At 42.0% G+C, this 24,428-nt stretch overlaps 1 protein-coding gene and 2 long non-coding RNA genes across 5 annotated transcripts; 2 read left to right on the forward strand and 1 right to left on the reverse strand.

Moving 5' to 3' along the window:
- The first annotated feature begins 275 nt into the window (after positions 1-275).
- On the forward strand, positions 276-2,490 carry LOC135985799 (uncharacterized). The gene is made up of 3 exons (XR_010605808.1): positions 276-409; positions 488-512; positions 1,035-2,490. It is a non-coding gene; the product is annotated as an uncharacterized LOC135985799 (long non-coding RNA).
- A 1,161-nt stretch (positions 2,491-3,651) lies between these two features.
- SDR16C5 (short chain dehydrogenase/reductase family 16C member 5) lies at positions 3,652-18,064 on the reverse strand. Of its 3 annotated transcripts, none has more exons than XM_065628732.1 (7): positions 16,983-17,026; positions 14,569-14,911; positions 8,930-9,061; positions 7,819-7,918; positions 6,531-6,675; positions 5,844-5,969; positions 3,652-5,295 (listed from the first exon to the last, which is right to left on the reverse strand). In XM_065628732.1, exons 2-7 carry the CDS (start codon positions 14,887-14,889, stop codon positions 5,202-5,204), a joined length of 918 nt encoding a protein of 305 aa, XP_065484804.1. In that variant the 5' UTR covers positions 14,890-14,911; positions 16,983-17,026; the 3' UTR covers positions 3,652-5,201. The 3 variants fall into 3 exon arrangements, with proteins under 3 accessions (XP_065484804.1, XP_065484805.1, XP_065484806.1); XM_065628733.1 differs by lacking the exon at positions 16,983-17,026 and adding an exon at positions 15,182-15,198; XM_065628734.1 differs by lacking the exon at positions 16,983-17,026 and adding an exon at positions 17,919-18,064 and having other exon boundaries at positions 3,653-5,295.
- Positions 18,065-18,129: 65 nt separating this feature from the next.
- LOC135985420 (uncharacterized) lies at positions 18,130-24,054 on the forward strand. The gene is made up of 4 exons (XR_010605785.1): positions 18,130-18,263; positions 18,439-18,500; positions 21,397-21,515; positions 22,862-24,054. It is a non-coding gene; the product is annotated as an uncharacterized LOC135985420 (long non-coding RNA).
- Positions 24,055-24,428: the final 374 nt, after the last annotated feature.

Raw genomic sequence — 24,428 nt, forward strand, 5'->3', positions numbered from 1 at the left:
CACACTGTTATTCAATTACACCTCCTCCAAAATCCTCAGCAAAGGAATGGTGTGATCCCTGAACATCTCTCCTAGCTTGTTCCATTCATATATATGTAATTTCAGTGCTCCTTTCTGGATATTAAGAGAAGAGATTCGTGCCTGTTTCTTCAGGTGGAGATAATTTCCACGAGCAAGCTCTACCTGCTTCAAGTTTGGTTGGTTTTTTTTGGGTTTTTTTGGTTTTTTTTTTTGGTGAAATAAACTTGGTGTTCATTTTTTTTAGGGAGTTGTAACACTGAAGATTTTGATGAGATACCTTGTCATTTTACTCCCATCCTCTGTTACAAATTGACTCAATACCAGGGTGTGGAAATGACACACTTCCTGAAGGAACCACATGAAGCCAGCACCGCACCTGGCTATTCTGGTGAGATTTCTTCCTTCTGGATACACATCCTTTACAGATGTGATTACCTGGAACTCACAGCTCTCTCTTGAATCCAAGTTGTTAGAAGCTTCCCGAAACACAGGTATGCTATTTTGCAATAACCGTAGCGTGACTTGAATCAGTTTTGGAAATTAATTAACTGTGCAGAGTGCATGGTATGAGTTCAGGGTCAATCATTATTATGCCAGCAATATGCAGACAGACCAATAAGGAACAAAAAGTGTATTTTCTGAAAATTAATACAGAGAAAACCCTCTGTGTTAGCCCTTCACCAAGAATTCCCACCGCTGGGCAATAATCACTGAGGCTTGCATGCACAACAGATTCCTCAGCTATCACATCTCACTCTGCATTAATCTCTGAGAAAGCTGCTTTTACAGTGATGCACTTAATACAGGTGATGCAGATTCCTCCCCAGTGGGACCACCTCATCCCCTAGGTTTCATAGCCTAGATCATGGCACCTTCATGGCATGAAGTTTATGGTGCCAATAGACAAAACTTGTTTGGCAAGAACCTCTTTTTTTGCTACTGTCTGCACTACTGACAGTGCTGTTGCTGCTGCTCACGTTCTGTCTCTGTTGATTCTTCTTTCTGTGCCACAGCCAGGGATGCTCCCTCTGGACCTTAAGACATGGAGAAGAGGAAGCGTCAGAATACGCCAGACCCTCTCGTAGGGCTCTGCATCTCCTGGGTAATTTTTGTAGTTCTTCCATCCCGGGCAGGAAGTCTGGAAGCCCATCCCAGTCCAAGGCCTGCAGAGCCATGTTCCCTTAGATGTAGTTATTCACCGCTTTGGATAAGGGTAACATCTCTCAACACAGCTACACCAACAATCAAGGTTTGTTTTGATCAAGAAGTAACTACCTAGCAGACCCAACATTGCAAAGCACCTTTGCATGTAGCCTATGACTTTGTCATACCCTTTTCTTGTGTATCTGTGTTCCAGATCATGAGGACACTCTTGTTCCTAGTATGGATATTGCTGAGGGCAAGGGAAGAAGGTGCAAAGGGGTTTTTTTTCCACCCTTCTTCCCTAGAGAAAGCTATGTTTTCCTCAGGTACGTGCTATTTGCACAACTTCAGGCTACGGGCTTGGTGGCTTTGGCAAGCAGAGAAAAGATCTATCAAGCTGGAGACACCTAGGCCTACAGAGACAGTGTGTTATACACAGAGTGGACAAAAGCCACTGACTGTAATGCTCCCCCACCTATTGAAGCATCAATGACCCTATTAATTCTCACCAGAGTCAGTAGTTCTGCATTCTCCTGGAATACGTGATAGCTGTGGATTCAAACCTGTCTCTCCTGACTGTCACAGCAAAGAAAACCTCAGAGAAGCTATGTTAGTTTGTTAAAAGATTTACTTCACAAAGCCCATGTTTTTGCACAGCTGCATAGCAAAGCATGCAGACCACATCTGTGTCTTCAGATCAACTACTCCTAGGAAAAGTTACCAGAAAAGAGGTATCTGCTTGGTTCCTTCCTGAAATGAGATTAGACCACCATGAAGATCAGCTTCCAAGCAGCTGCATAGCGCTCCTGGATATGATTTCCAAATTCATGAAAATAAATAATAATAGAGCCTGTATCTTCTATTTATTTGTTGTTTTCCTCCTCAGTCTTGTAGGATCCAGTTCCAAGAAAAATTATATTCACTGTGCTTTGAAACATCAGAGGATAGTAAGATTTCTCCTACCACAGGAATACAAACTCACATGGAAAAGAAACACAACAGACAACAAAATACCATGTTCTGGACTGTCTTTGAATCACTGTATCAGTGATTATCAAGCCAATGCACCATCACAGTAAAATTTGGGACCCAGTCATTTTATTAGAGACTGTTTAAAGCTTCAACCAATGGTCATGAAACCAAGAATTCCTTTGTGGGAGCTGCCTGATGTAATTCAGAAAGCAGTCTCCTGCTGTTGTCAGATATGATGCTGTCACAACTGGGGACATTTCATCTTCTTGTTTGGTTCTCACAGCAACCCTTCTGTGAGGAGTTTACTTGCTGAGAGGAGGAGGAAAGAGTCCTTCTTGGCATAAGGAAAGTAATCAGTCAAGATGATTGTTATACTGGAAGTAAGCCACCTTTTATTTCAGTGAGTTCATATGTCACTTGAAGATCTAACACTCACCCCATACTGCCTCCTGAATACAGGGGAAGGATTTGCACTGCTTGACCTCCTGGATACAACTCTACATCTGTCATGCCATCTCAGGAAATGTGGGAGATCAAAACCACCAACAGGATCCTCCAGTCACACAAAGTAATTTGACAGTGACCATAACATTCAAAGTGGTGGCAGCACGAAAGCAATATTTGTGTTCTCCTACCAGGGCAGCTAGCTAGCAGAGATTTTCTAGTGAAGCTCTGTATGACGGATCACGCACTCAACCTACTACAGAACTTGGTCTTGAAAAGATGGGAAGATACTGGAATGAGTCCTGTGAGGGGTCACAAAGACAATTAAGGTACTGGAGCACCTGTCATACAAGGAGAAGTGAGAGAGCTGGAACTGCTCAGTCTAGAGAAGTCCCTTAGTTGTATCCACTGAAAGGATAAGACTCAATAGGCGCAAATTGGAAAAAAAGTACATTCAATTTAAACATAATTTTAATGTATTTTTTTTTAAACTGAGTGTGAACAAACATGGGAAGAGGTTGCCCAGAGAGGTTGTAGAGTCTCCAGTCTTAGAGATACTCAAAACTTGACCATACACAGTACTGACAACCTGTTCTAATTGACCTTGCTCTGAGATTCTTTCCAAGCTCAATGATTCTGTGAAGTAGTAAAGTCCCTATGGAGATACACTTCTCTGGCACACATTATCAGGTATAATCCTCCTAGCGGTGTGACAAACCTGAACCTGCTGAGAATCCACAAACCCCACAGCCAGACTCATTGCTCTTAATTTCCCTCAGCAGAACATTCTCACAGAGGCACCAAGAATAAAAAACTACTCGCTCTCACAATCCACTTCTCCTTTGCTCCAGAACTCTGCACACCTAGTATTCCACAGTTAGGAATAAAAATGTGCTCTGTTAGTATAAAAATGTGAGGATACACCACACAGTTATTGGTGGTTAACTTTGTGAACAGAGCACATATGGATAACGCATTTAGGCAATATCTGTTTTTTAATTAGCAACTTTCATTTCCTGAAGTATACTGTAAAATGAGCAGAATTTCTGGGGTAGAAAAGCTGCAGATCTGAAAGGACAGTAAGACTAATCTTGTCTAACACTCAATCCATCATAAAGGTAAGGCTATTTTTAACACACTTGTTTTTCTCAGCATTTCTTGCTCATCAGTAGTAAAGTTGTTCTACGTAAACCCTTCTCCACTGGTAAACCTCACTAACTGTATGGACAAGGAAAATGAAGGTAGTTTCTAGGCCAACATGGGGGAGAGGTGAGGAGAAACAGGAAAAAAACCAACCCCAAACCCACACCCTTTTCTCTATACTATTGTTCAATCAATTCCATGCTAATGCGTTTTACTCCTAGCTTGCTGATGTTACCAATTGCCAGTAGAATACTGTGACATCAGGAAAGCTTAGCCAGCATGTGCATAAACACCACACATTTAAGGTATAATTTTCCTTTTTCTCGTTTTGGGTTTACCAAGTCAAGGGAGCTTACAGTTTTCTAAGCAGCCATAGTCAAAAAGGGCAAGGTCTCCTCAACATATGTCCAAGATAAATCAATAGTCCTAAGAGTAAAGGGAAAAAACAAAACAAAACCAACAAGTCTCTGTAGACATAAGACAACCTGCCGTCCAATTCAGAGCAGCAAAACATAATACTGTTCCTCAAGCTATGTCTGTAATGATCCAATTCACTCCAATTCTATCAGCATCATTCCTTTCTGAAATAACCAAGAGAAGCCCTGATTATGTAATGTAATACCTTTGCTTTTAGCAGCTCATTGTCTTACTTGGCAAGATGTTTGATCACCCACCTAGACTGGCAGTCTTATGATTTAAAAATATAAGTTTATTTTGCTTAGAAGACAAATTTATTTTTCCCTTAAAATATTACACTTAAAAGATACAAAGCCTTCTACTACAAAGTTGCAGTCATAGTATTAGCTTTTAAAATAAATCAGACAAAAAGTAGATCAGCAGCACAAATACATAATTTACATCTTTCCCCCTCCTTGCCCTAGCATCCATAGTCATCTGTGAGTCCCAAGATCGCCACCTCTAAAAATTTAATACATTTCATTGGTTTTGCCCAACACAGCGCATACTTTCATTTCACAAAGCTTCCATTTGTATAAATTCGAATCTGTTTTTTCAGAAAACTCTTGAATTCCTCAGTTCACCAGGGAACGGTAATGGCACCAGCAGTACAGCCCCTCCTCGTGGTTCAGTGAATGGCAGCAAGAAGTCAGGTCCACTGAAGGCTTTCTTGGCTTCCTGCCAAATACACGTGTCTTCTTGGTCCCATCTCCCCCCAGAGTTGCTAATTATTAGTTTGTGATGCAAGATCATTAAGGCATTATAACAGACATAACCAAATGAACTAATTTCAATTAATGTATTTCCATAATGAGGTGAAAAGAAAGTAGTTCACTGAACATAAAAAAAAAATTGAGTGAAAGCTGTTGATTAAAGAGCCAAGTAAAAGCAACTTCCTTAAAAGTTGTTACTAATGAGAAGTGAGGCACCTGAAGTTCACAGCTGCTAGAAGCAGACCTTTCCCACCACCTCCTTTAACAATGCCCACTTTAGAGTTGCTGGTCTCTGACTTTTGCACTTTTTCAGTCCTTCTTTGCTCGACCTTCGAAGGTGTCCATGATATGGAGGTATCCAAAGTAGTCCGCGAGGAGAACAGCTACTTTCACTGGTATGATACTGTAAGGTAGGGGAGTTGGAGAGAGTGAAAAAAACCAACAAAAACCAAAACAAACACAGAGCAGACATCAGGAGAGTTGTGCAGTTTTATCACGGAATTAATTTTACCTAATACTGGCAAAGACTGCATATTTTCTAGAATATGGTACCACTGGTCCTCTCAAAATATCCATTACACTCATTTGGCAGCCTGAGTTATTGGACAGACCAGTTTCCCAACCTGGCTTGCAACAGAGTCAGAAGTGCCCTAATGCTGCGGCAAGACACCAGATCCACCGTTACTGAGAAGCAGCCCCAGACTCTACAGCCCACAGTAAAACTGGACCCCAATGGAGTCAGCAAGTGGCAGTTAGACATTTCTGTCATTGTTCTGTGGCCCAAGGGTAGACTGAACACCTAGAAACAAAAAAGGAGAACTCCAGAAATGTGCAGAACTTAATGAAAATTCACACCAACAAGTAGAAGACTGGTTTGCACTTTCAGGCAAAAACATAGCTGAAACATCCCTGGACAGAAAAGAGAGAGAGGAAAAGAAAGGCATAACTTACTTTCTCAAAACAAGTAAAATATGAAGACTGCGTGGTAGCACCAATATTTGTTGGTCCCGCCGAATAGCAGTCATTATCTTCTCAGCCACATACTCTGGCTCCAGAACGGGAATCAGTCTTGGCCACCTAGAAAACATTTCTTACTGCAGTACAAATTGCTTTGGATTCACATTTTGCTCAAAATAAGTCCCCATTTTTCAGTTAGTCAACTAAAAGAAGAAATAAATACCACAAATCCTACAAACAACAGAACCTTCATTGTGTTGGCAAGTGAGTGGCCACTATTATTTTATCTTTGTATGATCTCTCAAGAGAAATCCACAGTCATATGAAGACACAGTAGGCTTTTATTCAGCTCCTAAATTTTGTCATTATACAAGCATACTGAGCAGAGCTATGCAGTGTTTCAGCTAGTTAGAGACCAGAGAGGACAACTGGAGCATTTGGCTTCTGCAGAGGAAAGGACACCAATTACATTACTATGTGTTTAAGCTGAAATGTGAGAAGTACCAAGGGCTTTGCCATGTGGGTCGCACAGTCAGTGGATAACACCATTAACACTCATCTGAGACCCTGAAAATAACGCAAGCAGAGAAAAGCCTAGCTTGTGATTTTCATAAAGGAAATGCGAATTCATAACACACTAAATGTGCAAGTTGCATAGAAACTTTAGAAGAGTTTACTCACTTGGTTCCACAGCCATCAAACATTCCAGTGTTTATGATGTAAGGACATACAATTGTGGTTTTAACACCAGTTTTTCCCAGATCTCTCATCTCTAAATCAACTGACTCTGCAAAACCAACTGCTGCAAATTTACTTGCACAGTAATCTGTAAAATAAATAAAACATTAAATTGCAGTTAAACATTTTAATTTACTAATTAAACCTTACTAAAGAGGTTCAGTGAGTCCTACCACTGAACATGTATACAGGAGCAGTAGCAGTTTTTGACAGAGAAGAGGGATGAAACTATGCTCTAGTAAGTAAACTACCTAGTCACAGGTTTGTGGTTTTTTTACAGTACACAATAGCAGCACTACAGTATAGAAATTATACATACACAGTGCCAGCAGGAAATTACTGTCCGATACTGAACTACTTTGCAGAGTAGGAACTGTTTTCAGGATTAGGTTACTAATAAAGTTTGTCTTTGATGTGATTTACTCCTTTACTTTCCCTCTCCGAAGTTAACTGTTGTTCTAGACTGGCAGACAGTAGGGATGCACAGAGAAACCCTCTATCACCTTTCTACTCTCTACTTAACAATAGCAAATGAAATTATCTTTTCATACCAGACCTTACATTTGAATCCATGCACTGGCTTTTTATGCAAACTCAAGCTTTCAAGACTCTCTACTGTGGTTTCAACTTGAAACTCAATTTGTCTTCATTATCATTGCCCTGAAGCTAGATTTCTTTTACTGCTATGTCACTTTATCTCATTTTCCTCCCCTTTTGCATGCACTTTCCAGAAATGCCTTCTGAGTTTGCCTTAATCTCATCACTTTCCATCACTGTACATGTCCTCTTGAATGAATAGCTGAGAGACAGAGAATGCAAAATGAGATATTGCACATCTGCCTCTGTACCAAATCTGGATTTCAGTAGTTCTTTTAATCAGGGAAACCTCCACAGGACTATGCTTAGCTTGAGAACATGCTTCCCCACCAAATACCTGCGGGTTCATTTTAAGAACATTGAAGTTCTCAGTTTCCAAAGTTCTATATGGCTCCTAGATTCTCTAATTGCGTTGGCAGAAAAATCTGCTTCACAGCACTGCTGAGCATCTGGAAATGTCTTTTGAAAGCAATGGTTATTTAAGATCAGCTGGTTTGAATGTATGACCATTTCCTTTACTTATACATGAAGACCCAGAAAGTCAAAATCAGTTTGTTTTTTTTTTCATGAGTGTTGATTGCAGAGTTCAAATCCAACCAATTGTCTAAATGAACATTAGCTTTAATAATGCTACCTGAAAGTCCATTGACTCCGTTCAGTCCTGCTGAGCTTGCAACACTAACCAAGTGTCCATGGTTAGAGGCCATCATTGCTGGCAGGAAGGCTTTGTAAGTCTGCAACGTAAGTCAGAGTTGCAATGAAACACTTTACTAAATAAGCTAAGCGCTATAACGTTTTGAAGGTGTTGTTTTTAAACAAAGTCTTCTTACAGTTTAAATAAGCTCCACCTTCCATTACGGAAGGGAAAAAAACCCTCAAAAATAAGTTTGTTGTTTGAACTATAATCCTCAGCTCCTAAGCTGGAACTTTCCAGGCCCCATCAGTACCACTTTCTGCTTAACAACAAAGAAAGATGGTAACTTGCTGAAAGCTAAAGATACAGCTTCAGCGAGTTGTTAAGTTTCTTTCAGCCTAAAGCTCAGCCCTGCGATATTTCAAATGATAATTGTTCACAGCAAATTTTGTAAAATGGCAAAAAATTGATTTAATGTCTTCCTCCTAATTAAGTAATTTAATATTTATGATTAAATGTATTCATGAAGACACTGGAACATGTTTTAATATCCTCTTTGCAATTCTTTATGATAGGAACACCACATAGGTGACCCGCCTTCCCTGGAAGGAAGAAAAATACAAATTAAATTACTCATTTTGGTCAAAAGCCCCACTTATTAAGGACATTGTCTGAACATGTGCTATTTCTTACTAAAACTTTCATAACCACAAAGCAACTAGAACTCTAATAGAATTGAAAACTTCTGTTACTAGAGCAGCAACTTTCAGGCTGGGCTTGCTTCATATCAATTAATATTGAGGGATTATAATATACGATTAGCTTCAGAACTCGGCAGATGGCAAACTTCAGTTCTTAAGAGCATTTCTCAATATGAAGCAGTTTTGCTTCCACCTGCCTACCCCAGAAGTTCCCGAAAGATCCATTCTTCCACCCTTTTTTTATTTTACAGACTCACAGGCATAGAAAATAATTTCTTGTATCATTTCTGAGTGAACTTACAAGCAGCTGTATATCCTTGCATATTTACCTCAATTCCAAAAGGCAAAATTAACACCGAAAACATGTTAAAAGGATGTTTTAGTGTGTATATAGAAAGTACAGGTATTACCCAGAAGTGTGCCATTATGTTCACTTCCATGGTTTTTTCCACGAGTGAATCTGGAGAATCAATAAACTTCTTTCCAGTTACAATACCAGCGTTGTTGACTAGGATGCTAACGTCGCCAACTTCTTTTTTAACCTAAAAAACACCCCCCCAAGATATTATGCAATAAACACAAAACATTCTTTCCAAGTTTTAGATGTGAAAACATGAGAAATATCGCACATTTCAACTAAGTTGAAGTTATTATGCTCACTACAGATCCAAACATCTCAGGTTCTTGCACATTCTCACCTGAGGCCTTTTTTAGAGCTGAGCTTAAAACTGGACTTTCTTTGGAGGTGCGGAGCCCAACAGCTCCACACAGGCTTCTGCTTTTGGCATCTCTGGTTCTTGCTGCAACTGTTCCAGATAAGCCCTTAATGCAGAGAGCCTAACTAACGCAACAAGTATTTTGCTAGAGCAAACCCACCTTAAAACCAATGAGCAATTTTGTTTGTAGGGCCATTTCTAGGCTTTGCAGTGAAACAGTACATGGATTCTCCAGTGAGTTCACCAGAATTGGGTACATCAAATCTATGTGAGGGCTGCAAGGACCTAAACTTTTGCTTAGGAGGCTCCTTGCATTAGACTCAAATCCTCTTGTGTTTTCCACAGCGTAACTTGAGCATAGAAGCAGTGCTGCCATACGACCTGAAGGCTGAAGTCAGCTTAGCACAGTACTTGAGTCTTTTGATGAGCAGAAGGAAAATTGCATTCCCTGTCAGTAACACTAATTACCTGCATCCCAACAGTCCAGGGGTCCCTCTCTCCCACTCTACAGGGCAGCAGCTACTTAGCAGCATCTTAGTATTTCAGATATTTCAAAATTCTTCATGCTGTTTTCTGACTGTGACTGTTAAACACTGACATGTATTACACAGTTTTTAACTAGTGGTAATTTTATAGAATCATAGAATTGTTTTGGTTGGAAAAGACCTTTCAACCATTAATCCAAGTCCACCACTAAACCATGTCCCTAAGAACTTCATCTATGCATCTTTTAAACATCTCCAGGGATGGTGACTCCACCACTTCCCTGGGCAGCCTGTTCCAATGCCTGACAACCCTTTCTGGGAAGAACTTTTTCCTAATATCCAATCTGAACCTTCCCTGGCACAACTTGAGGCCATTTCCTCTCATCCTATCACTTGTTACTTGGGAGAAGAGACCAACCCCCTCCATGCTACAACCTCCTTTCAGGTAGTTGTAGACAGTGATAAGGTCTCCCCTCAGCCTCCTTTTCTCCAGGCTAAACAGCCCCAGTCCCCTCAGCTGCTCCTGACAAGACTTGTGCTCCAGATCCTTCATCAGCTTCGCTGCCCTGTACTTACATTCCACAGCACACACATTAAACCAGACTTCCCTACAGCTTCCCAGGGGAGCAGATGGAGTTTTCTGCCCTCAGTGTGTTGGAATTTGAATGGGTAAACAGTCACTTTTGGTAAGAACTATTCCCCATATGCATAGGCAGTGAGAAAGACCACTTTAAAATAAATTTCCTCCTTATAGCCTTTTTATTTGTTCAAATACCTTGTCTACTTCAACAAACAAGAAATGAGAAAAACTGTAACAAGGGTAGTAGTTTGTTATGAAAACTCAACAAAAGATTTTAGGACACGTGCATTCACAGAAGGCAAAAGCCTTACAGGCTTCTGGGGCTCATGGTACAGAAGCTTGTTTCTAGGGTCGTTCTTTCAATTCTAACACTGTACCAGAATCTTTATAAGATGGTTCCCAGAAAATAAGTTGGCTAAAGAATAATATCTACACATTCAGTTCAGTAAGAGGAAGTATAGCTCTCATTTTAACTCCAGATTGAGAATTTTCATGAACAGACTCACTTGAGAGAACAGCTATAGGCCAGCTGATATCAAGATGTCGAGCCAGCTCTCAAAAGGAGAATAAAAATATTTAATGCAGTATTTGAAGTACAGTTCATTAATCCGAGCTATCTGGGGAAAAGGAAATGAGTACTCTATATGTTGTTTAATTTGTGATTTCCAGATAAAGTGCTAAAAATGCTGATCAGTAGCTTTGGGAAACCATGTTGTTTTTATGCCATCTTGCCATACAGTTGCAGATCACAGAACCTCATTTCTTAATGGTGCTTCCTTTGCTGGGTGCCTACAGTGACTGAAGCAAGCACAAGCAGACCAGGTAGGTGAGAGTATTTAACAGTAAAGAATTAAAGGATAATTTATCACTTAATCCTTTATTCTAGCTTAACTTCCTCATCTTCCTTAAGCCTGTTCCAATCTTGTCCATGATTGTTAACTAAGTAAGGATTTAAAAAAAAGGAAGTAGCTTTGGTAGGATTATACAGAACAGCTTTTATTGGCCAGAGCCCCTTTCCACCTCAGTCATTGCTCATGCATCCTTGTCTATTTTGCTCCCAAAAAGTTGTCATGTAACTATTTAAATATTTCTGAAGCAGCACCATGTGATCTCCACGGGGAGCCTTAGCCTGGTCACCACCCTGAGTATGTTCCCCTCATCACAAGTTAAAAATAGTACACATTTGGAGACATACATTTAATCATTAGTAAATGATGCTTTAATACTGCCTTGTGTCAGATGATCTAGCAATTCCAGAAGCCTGGACCAGCACCTCAAATCTACACTTGCAGGCGAATAACAAATACCCATTTCTCTTGTGTGAACAAAAAGTGGACAGAGGTGGGGGATGTGGTACATACAGCTTAGAACCTGGTGACTGAGGCATTCAGGTTAGATGGGAGAAGGGAAATAAGAACAGAACCTTGATTATCCCATTTCTAACTAGTGGTCAACACCTGAACAACCTCTTCCTTTACCACCTGTCTCTACTCAGCCTTCCAAAATTTATTCACACTTTGGGTGGAATTCAAAGCAGATTTGAGTACCTTCCTGCAACTGAGACAAATAATTCCAGCCTTACAATACCTTTGTTTATGCTGCTTCCCTACTAACTAGATGTGGCAGCTCTTTCCTCAGTGAACTGGCTGTTTTAATTCCCTTCTCCTCTCAGCTCTCCCCTGTGCTTGATAGAGCCAAGACACTCAGCCCAGGCTTCCACAGTCTGCTTTGAGGCCAAGGACTAAAGACCTTTTCCCTAGATATTATGGGGTGTGGTGGGGGGATAATGTCAACTTCCCAGAGCTCTAAACCTCTCCATTTGTGCAGGGCAGGAAAGCATGTTCCAGGTGTTTGTTTTAGGCCTAGGTAAGGCAAGCATTATGCAAACAGCCGATCTCGTTACACATCTTCAGATATAAACACTATTTCTTGTTTGTTTCTGCATTCATATTTATGCTTTTCTATTGAAGTTTAGTATTGAGAAATTCCCATGATTCCCACACAGCATCCCAAAGTGTTTACTTCCTAAGAACCACAAACCCATTCGTAACTGCCTACAAGAGGTGGAAGAATGCACTGGATGTTTTATAGGCAGCATGAAATACCACCAGAAAATGTACTTCTACTGTTGCTCCTCTGCACAGGAAAGAGGATTCTCAGAAAAGTGGAAAACTGTCTGCAAACTGTCATCGTGACTAACAAGCAAGAAAAAGTGGATAAGCAAAAAAAGTGCCATGCAAGAGAGATCGTGGAAGTAAATGTGAGTCTAGGTGCAATTTTACAGCATGATAGTGAGGAAGGGCTTCCATTTCCTCACAAGTAGGAGGGGAAAAAAAAAATTGTTACTTTCCTCTTTCAAAGCCCTAGATTCTTAAAGTTCAGCTGAACTCAAGGGAGAGAGGGGTAGCTCAGAGAAGGCCACATTCCTTTTGAGGTTGGTACTTCTGGAACAAGGACATTAGAAAGAAATTTTAAGCTATCATTCTTGACAGCCAAAAGCTGTCCCTCATCCTTTTGGTACAGGAAAGGAACAAGGACATCACATGTGCAGGACTTTTTGGTTTTCTTCCTACCGAAGTGACTTTTTTCCTGTTTTCTCTGTGTGGCTGATGAAGTACCCAAAGCAGGTATTTCAGGTTCATGTACATTTCATTTTGGCTGAGATTCTTTTACTAGGCACAAAGTTTTCAACCATACCCTGCCCTGACTACATTAATTTTCTTTACTACAGTCTTGCAGAACTCCAAGTCATTGTGTGACACAGAATCATGGTGAAGGAAACCAAACCTGGAACCATGTTGCCTCATCTTGCAAAGGCTGCACACTATGAGCCAAAGTCATTAAGTAAACAGCATTAAGTAAACAATGGCACCAAGCGCTAAGTAATACTAAGGTCTTTTTGTCACTAAGAAGATGGAAGTTTTCAGCATGGTTCTACATCAGTTGTCAGCAAGACACAACATTTCTGAAATAACAGTAGTAGAGTATTTTCTTCTGTATGGATCAGCAGGAGGATCATTAGTGGATCAGCTGTTAGTGAACAGATGAAAGAAGATTAAAGCAAGGAATCATGCGCTGAGACCCTCTTACCACTTCTTTGCTCCTGTTCAGCTCTGTTTTTAACCATCCCTAACCTGTGTCCCACACATACTACACTCTCCTCTTTTTATATTTGGCCAGAAATGCTCTGCTACCGCTTTTCTCCATGGGACTGAAGTGCTAGCCCTTGAGTCCTCAAAATTAAAGGTTTTCATCTCCTTCATTCCAGTGTTCTCCACACTGCAATACTTCATCCTCCACTCCTCCCAGTTCAGCAGTTACAGGCCTGTGGTGGGACACACGCGACTGCTCTGCAGGGGTGGCAGCTGTGCAACTCTGCTGGTGTAACAGGGCTGCCTGGGGGACCAACAGTGATCAGCATCACCAGAATACAAAACCAACAGTACCAGCCACTAACAAGCTGCAGGTCATGCACAAGCTTCACTCAGCAGAAAGTTCATTCTAGTCATTTTTGCACAGCTAGAAAAAGGCAGAAGGCTAGAGCTTCTTAAACATCACCAGAAGAGGGATATTATTTCGGCAAACAGATGTTCCTAAAGACAGAATTCATCCTCACACAAACACTCACTGTGGAAACTTTCTAGTCCAACAGTTAAGTTTAGCAACATTTTAAGCAAATGAGAACAGGTTGTTATAATGGAAACTGTTAAGCAATTTTAGCTTTTGGCAATTCTGCTAGTCTGCCCAAAATATCTAACCACATGCTATATTTACAAAGCTCTTCAGAAAGGAATGGAAGAAATATTTAAGACTTCAAGGTACATTTATTACTTGTGATAAAGCGAGTCTGAAAATAATCTGTACACAGCCATGGAATTATTTGAAAACTGCCTAAGCAGTTAATCCTTTTTACAATGTATCATCGTTAGGGTTTACTTTTGGTAAAAGGCTGCCAGAACTTGAAATACTGCTTTAGCTCAATACATTTATTTTCTTTACTTCATTAGTAAGTGCTTGCTCAGTAACTTGAATGAATGAGAAGCTATCCAGTTGAAATTAGCTACTGAAAGAACCAGCTACTTTTATTTTTAAAGGAACAGAGGTACACAAGTCAACTCTAAACCCCAGCATTCTTAAAATAGGTAGCACACGCAATACATTCTGAGTGAAAGTTAATCTCTTGCTTTGAAGTCACTAAAACTCACTACACATCATACACACCTGCATACATTCAGAATAGTGTTAAAGCCACAAATAAGATACTTTACCTGATCGGCTACCCTGTAGACGTCCTGCCTTTTGCTGCAGTCACAGATGTAGGAGTGTACTTGCACTCCTCCATTTTCTCTGGCCAGTCTACTTGTCTCCTTGAGCCCCTCTTGATTAATGTCCCAGAGAACCACTGTGGCTCCAAGTCTGGCAAACTTTAAAGATAAGAGTCTTCCAATGCCACTCCCTGCTCCTGTTATTAATACAATTTCATCACTAACATTCTTCTTCCGTTTAGGCACAACAAAGAACACTAGCGACTCCAGCAAGTAATAAACAAGAAGTCCTATGGCTCTGCACGTTTCCAGGAAGAAGTTCATCTTCAGGCTGTTTTTTAGATACCTGATAAAAGAAAATGTTAACAGGTGGAATAAACCATAAAGAGAGAAAATGCAAACATCAGTATTTCAAAATTGAAAATCATTTTCAGATGCATTCTAAATACTTCCTCTAGCCGCCTTCTGAGTGTTGTTTCAAAAAACAAACACCCCCCCCCGCAAAAAACCACCCGAACAACAACAAAAAACAACTACCAAAACCAACAAAAAACCCCCCAAAACCCCAACACACACACAAGCAAAAGAACCACAAACAAACAAACCCAAAACATACAGGCTTGCATCTTCTCCTCTGACCCATTTGTGCTGTTTCTGTATCATCTCCAGGTTGCTCCTACTCTCCTCCAGAACGCAGGACACAAATGATTTACCATTCAACAGAAGCAGGAATCAGCTTCCCTCATCTGTTTTAGAAATTCCCTACCCCTCACATCATGGGTTAACATCTCTGCTCCAACGCAATGAGGACTCAAAAACTAGAATTAAAAAAAGTGATAGCTGCCCCTTGAGCATCTGAAGCAGAAATGCATGGCAACTACAAATCAAAACTCATAGCTTGATCAAACAACTTGAGTGCTCACAAGCTAGTACTTTAGGTCAGGAAAAATTCTCCTTTTAAGACCACGACTTTTTTGCTTTGTCGGCACTCCTTGTCATCAAGAAATCTCACACAGACCAAGTTACAGCCTGAACACTGCCAAAAAGCTGCCAGCATAGGGAGCTTCAGAACACAACATGCTTAGAAATCTCCAGAGCACACCAGGTAAATTACTGGCTGTCACTGCTAGCTTTTCAACTACTGGTACTACCACTATTGAGAACTCTCTTTCGCAATTGATCACAGCGTTTTGTTTAGAAATATATTGCAAAGCTGTTTACTTTCTTTCCTTCACCTCCCTGCATTAAATGAATGTCATTGGTTTGAATCATACCACCTCAGGTTTACTCATCACAGTAATGCTGACACCAAGCAGCTATTTAGGTCCTTGAACAAAGGCTATTTATTTCCCAATATATGAATGCTACATAAGAAATGCATCCTTGGTCAAAGCAGGTTTTAATCTTTGATTAACTGTGATACGAAGGATTAATATCTTCCTTCTCATCTAAAGGCAGAGCACGCTGGCACTTACACTTCGACCTTTAGCACACTGTATGTCCACTTTGATCACATCACTTAGGTAACTTTGCTGCCTATATCTATAGGTAATAGTGTCTGACAAGTGCCAAGAGATAAGTTACTTCGATCTCTGCTACTCTGAGCAAAGTTCAGGAAATTTAGTACGCGGACAAACGTGTTATCACGAGTCTTGGGGTCTGTAAATTGGAAACAAGGCCAGTCCTGAACAGGGATTGGCCACTGATGGAACAGAGAAGGTTATTTCAGAAAGTTTTTTGTCAGGAAGATTAGGACATCTTAAAAGTATTCTGGTAACAGAAAAACATTCATTAAAAAGAGTGGGTAGGGAAACAAGCTCTTCTTTCTGAAGGAGTCACAGTGTGAATGTTTTCTGTTGTTTGTTCCCTTTAAACTGGGACAACATGTGTGCAGAGGTTCTGGCACAGATGAAAGGCAGTAACACCAGTAAGAAATGGAAGAAATATCAAACCAGCAGAGAAACATTTTTCTAGAGCCAATAGTGATATCTCCTGTTGTAGATTCTCAGAGCTATAGAGCTACTACAGATATAAGCAAAACTAGAGTTATACAGGAAGAGTGCTCTTAAATTTCATGTAGACCAAAAAACCAGCAAGTTTTTGGAAACACCAGTTCTTTGCTGGGTCTAAAACAGAAGCAACAAGTCTTCAAAATAAATGCAGTTGCTGAGTTTAACTTGATTATACTAACTTAATGCACTCATGTAACATCCCCCATTTGCATGAAAGGAGATTGGTATCTCTGGAGTAGGTGGGGATGTTACAGTTAATTCCCTGTGGAAAAACAAGAGGCATTTGCCTTCAAAGTATAATACACAATTTGACCTAAACACAGTTTAGAACTTCTGTAAGTAACTTATTAAGTAAAATAATCTCGCATAGAACAGAAGCACATTAGATCTTAGAGAAATACTGACTCTCTCTTAGTGAAGTGGAGTTGTTTTAGGCATGCAGACCACAGGAGACTTTCTCTTAGAACACTGACACCGCATCCTTTGGTGAGACGCTTGATTTCCACTGACACATCTCTCACCTAACCCAGCTTTGACTGGGCCAAGAGTCCTCCGTTCTCACCATCTCACTGCATTAGTACTTCTCATTACACCAGCGACTGTAACCAAGCATATCCATACAGACAATTAAATTAGAGAACACACTTGGCCAAGTTTGGGTCCTCAGCTAAAGTGAGCAGGGATCTATTCACAGGGTACCTTTGGCACACAGAAGATCTCGGATGTCTTTTACACTGAAGTATTAAGGATTTTACAACGGCTTATCAGACAGATCTCTTGTCAAGCGCGGATTTGCCAGCACAGACGTGTCGGCTCACAGGCGAGCAGCTCCCGCAGACTGCCAGTGCTCACCGGACGCAAGGGCAGAACTGAGGCTGGCATCTGAACCGCAAAGCGCCTCTGCCAGCCAAAGGGATTAAAGATCGATCACACAATCACCTGAGCCGTCTGGCAAGCATGAATTTTGAGGGCTGTGACCCCTCAAAAGCATAGTGGTCCCGCAGCCAAGACAGTCCATGGACTGAGGTGCAGCGATACCTTCCCCAGCGCCCGGACGACACCGGACTGTCTCACTCGTCACGCCTCCTCTAACCCCATTAGCTTCATAAAAAAAACCCCCTACGGGCGGTTTTCAGCTGCGGTGTCCGGCTCACCGCCCCCCTCAGGCCCGGCTGCCCTGGGAGCGGGACCTGCCCTCGCAGGGGCGAGAACCGGCGCCCGGTACCGGCAGGAGGCTGGAACCACGGCTGCCCCGCCGAGCCTCCGTGCGCCCTGTTCCGTCCCGCAACACACGACGCCCCCAGCGCCGGGACCCCCGCGACCGCGGGTACCTCCGCCTACCAGGCTGAAGAACAGCGAAGGCACCTCGGTCTGCCCGGCAGCTCCCGAAGCTGGCGAGAGAGACCAGGCCGCGGAAAGCGAGGAGGACAGGGCGGAGCAGCCCGGCCTCTACCGCGGCAGCCCGCCCCGGGGGCTGACCGGATGCCCGGGGGCGGGGCGGCAGGGCTCCGTGCCCGACGGTGCCAGCAACAGCAGGAGGCCGGGACGGAGCGGTCGCTGCGCTGCCCGCGCTCCGCCCGGGGCTGCCGGCCGGGTGGGGGATGTGGGCGGAGCGGCCCGGCCCGAGCAGGCGGCAGGGAGCTGCGGGGCTGCCCCCGGGCAGGAGAGCCGCGGCCCCGGGGAACGGTGAGGGCGCTCGGCCCGCTGCGCTCCTCGCTGGGGCTGTGCATGGCGCGGAGGGCTCGGAGGACGGAGCAGCTTGTTGGGGGGCAGCTCTCGGGGCGGCTCCCGTCCACTTTCCCTTCGTTTCCTTTTAAAAAAAGCAGTATTTGTAACGTGCTTTTGATTTTTTTTTTTTAAGAGAAAACTTCTGTTGGAGAGGTGATCGACTGGGAGAAGGCGGATTTTGTGCGTCTGGACTAGGTCTGTGTTGTAGGGCTGGTGCAAGCGTTGGCCCGGGTGGCCTGTGGGAGGGTTGGCACTGAGGGAGAGGAGGGCAACGATTTTGGCTTTGGAGGAAGCCTGGAGAAACCTGTTGGGCATTGTTGGGCTTTGGGATGTGTAGGATCCAGGCAAGTTGAGTCAGCGGGCCCATGTGAAGAAGTCACTACACATGAGGTGGTTGTGGTTCCATGTAGAGAGACCCGCACCTGAGGGTACGCTGGGTGCGAAGAGATCACCTGGCCTGATATTGAAAAGCACTGAATACTCACAGCTTCAAAGATAATCCACATGAGGAGAGGATGCTTAGAGCCATCAGAAAAAAAGTGTGACTGAAGGTATTTCCTTGGCATTGAGATCCTGAAGATGCCTCTTTTCCAAATTGGTATGTCGGTTGTTGCTGTTACACTTCTGTAGGAGGGAGAAAACACAACTTTCTGAATGTTATTTCCATCTGATGACTTATGCAAATGCTTATGAAACAGTAGATTTAATATACTGCATAATAACGAATATGAAACAGCAATTCATAATATGAGCTGCTTCAGGCAGCCTAAAAAATCTGCCTTTTGATCCACCGATCTTCAAATAAATTTTGCGAACTCTGCGCACAAACAGTTTCAAGGAGAAAGGACGGAGAAAACACTTGTGATACATGCTGGTGAGGGGGCAGGTTACTTCTTTGCTTGCCTTGGAACAAATAGTCAGCAGTGTTTGAAAGGTGCTGTGCTGTTTAAATAAATGCTTTTCTTGCTTCCCCTGCACATTCTATTTAAAGTCTTGTTGAAAGAGGTCAAGAGTTCTTCTCAGGTATGGAGTTTTGAGTCAGGATCTAGGCTCTTGACTATAGACTGCTGTGCCTTTAACAGCTATTCACGGGAGAGAAATTAACTACTGGATTAGAACATTTTAGTGAGAGTTAATGTATTATTGTATTAATACAGTAAATCCAGGAGGCTGATGATAGCCAAACAGTGACACTGATGAAATTAGGGTTTGGCTGCTTCCTTCTTTTTGTGGATTGTATTGTTTACAGTGGCTTGCTTAAAGTAAGGAAGTGTAAAAAGCAACCATTCATTTAATTTTCAAAAAGATTCAAGTATGTGCTTTGTAGTAATACTTGGAAATTAATAACATTTAACATTGAGACTAACCTTATGATTGGAGTTGGAGGCTAGAAGGTGGGAGACTTGGCTCCTTTCCTGACATTGTACAAAGGTTTCCTGCAAGTAATAAACTCACTGAATAAAACTTGCTGAAATAAAATGCTACTTGTCTGTATGATGAAAGGCTAAAATTAGCCTTAAAGATAACCTTTTAAAGACTGTTAAAATAGTGTCTTCCACAGTCTGAGGTCAGAGAAGACCCAAATGGAATTGTTACTCTTGATTCAAGTTCAGAAATTGAATTACCCTGATTTGTAGTAGATGAGGATGTCTCCCTCTTGCCACATGCTATTTTTGGACCAATTTGTGAGTGCTGGCAAAATCCCACGAGTGCAGAACTGGGACTGGTGTTGTTTGTGTGTTTTGTGTAACATTGTGCTGGAAGTTTTCAAAGAAACCCAAGGTCATTCAAGTCATAAGAACAAGTCTGAGGAACTTTGTAAGTGCTCTAATTTTTGCTTGTCTGTAGTACTTGTGCTACACAAGTATATTGCTAATCTCTACTTGTTTTTTTACCAAACATTGTACTGTATTTTCCTCTCCCTTAATTTCCAGAAAGCTCTTGGCATTCGTTGTCAGGTAGATACTGGCACCTCTAGTGGAACAGTGTAACCAGTAGCACACCAAATTGTTATTTATGCTTCATGTGAATCCGTGGTAGATTTTTTTTATTACATTGACCTGACATCACCACCATTTAATCTTGATTATGGATGTGTCACAACAAATGAGGATAAAGCAAATAGAGAATAAGAGTTGGTCTAAACTGGATAAATGCAACTGCATTTGCACGTTAGAATAACAGCAACAACAGCCTGGCATGCTGTTGGAGCCATATTCTTTTAAAAGCTCATTCATTTTTTTAAAATGTCTATCAAAGCACTCAAAATATGATAAATATTTTTATATTAAAGCATTAATTACCTCCCACCTACCCCAGCTGCTGAAGCGGCATAGTGTAATATGCTTGTAAACAGTTTGATCTTTCTGCTTTCTTTTAACTGGCAAGAAGTAGGAAAAGGAGTATAGGTGATACCACTGGTACTTATATACTGTGATTCATTCTGTACATCTACTGTGAAACTTGTAGAATCCAAATTTCCAGTGGCCATGTCAGCTGCTTTAGCAATTGCAGGTACATCACTGCAGTTGCAGCTTACACAAACTTGTCTTTGGTCCCATATTGTAATTACCAAGGGAAGAGGGGATCTGAGTTTGAAAACCTGTGCCTTGCTAATAGAAGTCCAATGTCTCCCATGTTGCCTCTGAAAGAAGTAGGGCAAACACCACTTAGGCAGAATTCTTCAAAATGGACTATTTTTTTTTTCTTACTCCAGAAGACAAACAGATGAGGCAAAGGAGATTGCAGTCAAAAGGAAAGATCATCATCCTGAATGCAGAAGACTGAGTTGCATCCTGAATTTTCATTTACCATATGTGTTTCCTTTGAGTCATATTTACCCTCTAACAGGAGCTTACTGAATTCTAGTTCCCTCTGTCAGCAGATTGAAAATACAGGAATTGTAGAAGTGACAAACTTTCCCACTGGTGCTCCATTCGCTATGTCTGGGAAGAGTGCCAAGTCCTGTTTAGTGAGGGTGAGGGTGTGAGATGTGCTGCACTAACATCTTCTGTTCAAGGTATTTACTACCTATACAGCAAACATGACCAGCAGTTTGGTGCACTGAATAGCATGCTTCTATCCCTTGCAGGTCAAATTAAGAAAGGGACATATCATCATCGGAAGAGGAACACACCAGCACTAAGTATCATGACTTAGAATCATGCCCAGATCACAGAGTTCACAGCCTGTTAAGCCGTCATGTTTCCGGTATGATGGTTGGCATCAGGACCCATCACTTTGTCTTTCGTTCCCTGAGTATTTTACTGCAATGTGCTGAACCTCATCAGAACCGACGAGTAAAACCCTGCAAGAAAATATTTTAGGCTTGCTTTTTCATCTGGGCCAGCTCTGTGATCAGTTTACCATGTGCCCATGCAGTCCAGAGGCCAATTATTCCTTGTGGATGTAGGTGGCTACATCAGCTCTTATGAGTAACCGGCGTTTGCTGATGGCAGAAGTGGTGTATGCCCCTCAGTCATGGAGATGTGTGCCAGCCTCTGTTACAGTAGGGTTATGATGATGATGGCGTGAAGGACTTAAAACCACATTTTCTGCCTCCCAGGAGAACATATCAAATACCTGGTTATAACTTCCATATCAGAGCTGCAGAGCTTTGAGTCATGCTGGACAAGAGGGTACACCATAGGTATCTGGCTTTGCTGATGCCTTCTCTCACAGTAAAAAGTGGATGGCAGCAGCAGTGTCACCTCTTTGAAGTGACGTTTGCCAAGGGTGCTGAACTTTATTGAACTCCCTGCAGTGGGGATGGAATTGGCACTTTTGGATCCCCTCAGGATACTCAGATGCAGAAGTGTTCGGTTTATGGATCCCAAAAATGCTTTGGCACGAACATGCTGGGAGTGGCAGCTAAATAAAGAGTAATGCAAGGTTTGTGACATGGAAAAATTAGACTCAGCAGAAAAGTGAAACTAGCAAAAGAGATTTGAGGTCAGTAGTGATGTTTGGGAAATGAGGCAGCAAGGCTAACAGAAAGAAAAGCTAGTAAGGTTTTAATTAATTGGGTGTATATGAAAGCAGTGGGTGGGCAGAGTGTGTTCTAATAAAGCAATAGGCAGAGGCTGGAGGAGAACATGGGATGGAAAGAGCAGGGTATCAAAACCCAAAGAACTCATTTAAACCTGCATGCACTGGAGGCAATGCCCCAGGTGAGGCCGTGAGGAACACCTCATCTGGGCCTGCAGATCTGTGCCCTGATGGGACAGCCTTGCAGGAAGGTAGGGGCTGCAATGGAGCTAAATGATAGGGAAAAAGAAAACAAAGAAATAATGATTCTGTGCCAGATTTAGTCTTAATTTCTCTGCTATTTTCCTTCTTTGCAAATTCTGTTGCTTTTTGTCTTGTTTTAGATGGTAAATAGTTTGGAGGCAGTGAGGTGCAGAACTTTTAGCATACTCTAATGCACTCGCTAACATATGGCCACTAATTCTCTGAGTGTTCAGCCTCATTCCATACTTGTATCATCGTAAACTACCATAAAAAAAAGTAAACTTGTCCCTTGCTCCCCCATCCTTTTATTCCTTTGTGTTTTGTAGGCCTCAAGAAGATGGGAATTTCCAGCTCTGTGCTGTGCTCTCTAGGATAGCAGCTGATGTGATTATTAAGCATCAGGTTTTTTGGCCATTCTGAAGTGTCTCTCAGCAAGAAGAAAAGTACCCTCTGTCCCTCAGTGAAACTTTGTGAAAGCCAGAACATACCTGTGTGTCTTGTGATGGTCAATTTTGGCTTACTGTGTATTTCTCAGAAGTTGAGATAATGCTGCAAATGGCTGCAAGAGGAGTAAAGGCTGTTATATTTCTTGGCATTAATTGTTGGTCTGTAAATTGAAGAAAAACGCTATGAAGGGAAAAACTGCTGATACTTTAGTATTACCGTTTATGTCCGTGATATCATAGATACCATCTGCAATGACATTCACCCTTGAGTCTCTGCTATTTGCAGAATCCCAGCATTGGTGCTTTTGGATTTTATCTTGCCTTTTTTCTCCAACATTTTAATTTTTTTAGGGTCTTCAGCTGCACATAAAATCCACATATAAAATTTTTGGTGAAACTATTTTGTCAGAGACTGTGTAAATTCATGAACATTGATCATGAAGTATTTACAGGAGTGTACTTGCTTGGACAAGGTTTCACTCCATTGCCCTGGTGAGTTCAGAAGAGCCCAAACGTGCTACTTTGAGTGATCCAGCTGGTATCTGAGGAACCAGAGATTCAATCACCTTTGCTTTGCCAGGTTTGGTTCAAACTTAAATGTCACTCTGCCACATCTACAGATTTGGATTTCTATGGTCCACTTAGTAGTTCATTGTCCTGGTTTTGTTAAAAACAAGTTCCTCTTTTAGTGAATTTTTCCCTGTCAGCTAAAGTCCTCTTACTAACTGCAGTTTTCCTGAAAGTTAGGTACATGTTTTGGTAGACATAGCAATGGAATGCAAGGTCATTGATAATGATGCATCCCGTAAGATGTGCAGGCAGGAGGTGAATTGAAAAACTGACCAACTAAAGTATTCCATCCCATTCATGTCATACTTCATATAAAAGTGGGAGATCACGAGGATCTCGTCCCTTTTTTCCTTATGGCCGACATTGGGAGAGGACCTTGCGAATTGTCCCTGTGAACTGAGGCCCAGTGACAGACTGAATCCAGCTCCGGTTGGCTGCCGAGTCCAGTCCAGGACTTCGGGTGCCGGCCCTACATCTGCCGGAGCAGTTGCCAGGACTTTCAAGATTGGTTTTGTATATTTTGTGTTATTTTCTCTATTAGTAGCATTAGTAAAACATTTTAAATTTTTCCAACTCTCTTCTCTCTGTCCTTCTTTCTCTCTCAATCGCCTGTCCTTGGTGGGAAGAGGGGAGAGGGAGGGGCTGAAGGGGGAAGAGGCAGAGGAGAGAGGGTTAATGATACATCTGCCACGGTTTTATTGTCACCCTGCAATCGAACCATGACATTCATTTAAGTTGAACAGCTCCCCAAAAAGAAGATCAGGGCATACAGGCCTGATTTCCACCAGGTGGTTCTGGATGTGCCTCGGTGGTACCTGCTTATGCTGCATGGTACACATGATGCTACATGCAGTGCAAGCTGCTGTTTTCATGATGC

The sequence above is a fragment of the Caloenas nicobarica genome, chromosome 2, assembly GCF_036013445.1.
Source record: "Caloenas nicobarica isolate bCalNic1 chromosome 2, bCalNic1.hap1, whole genome shotgun sequence".
NCBI lineage: Eukaryota > Metazoa > Chordata > Aves > Columbiformes > Columbidae > Caloenas > Caloenas nicobarica.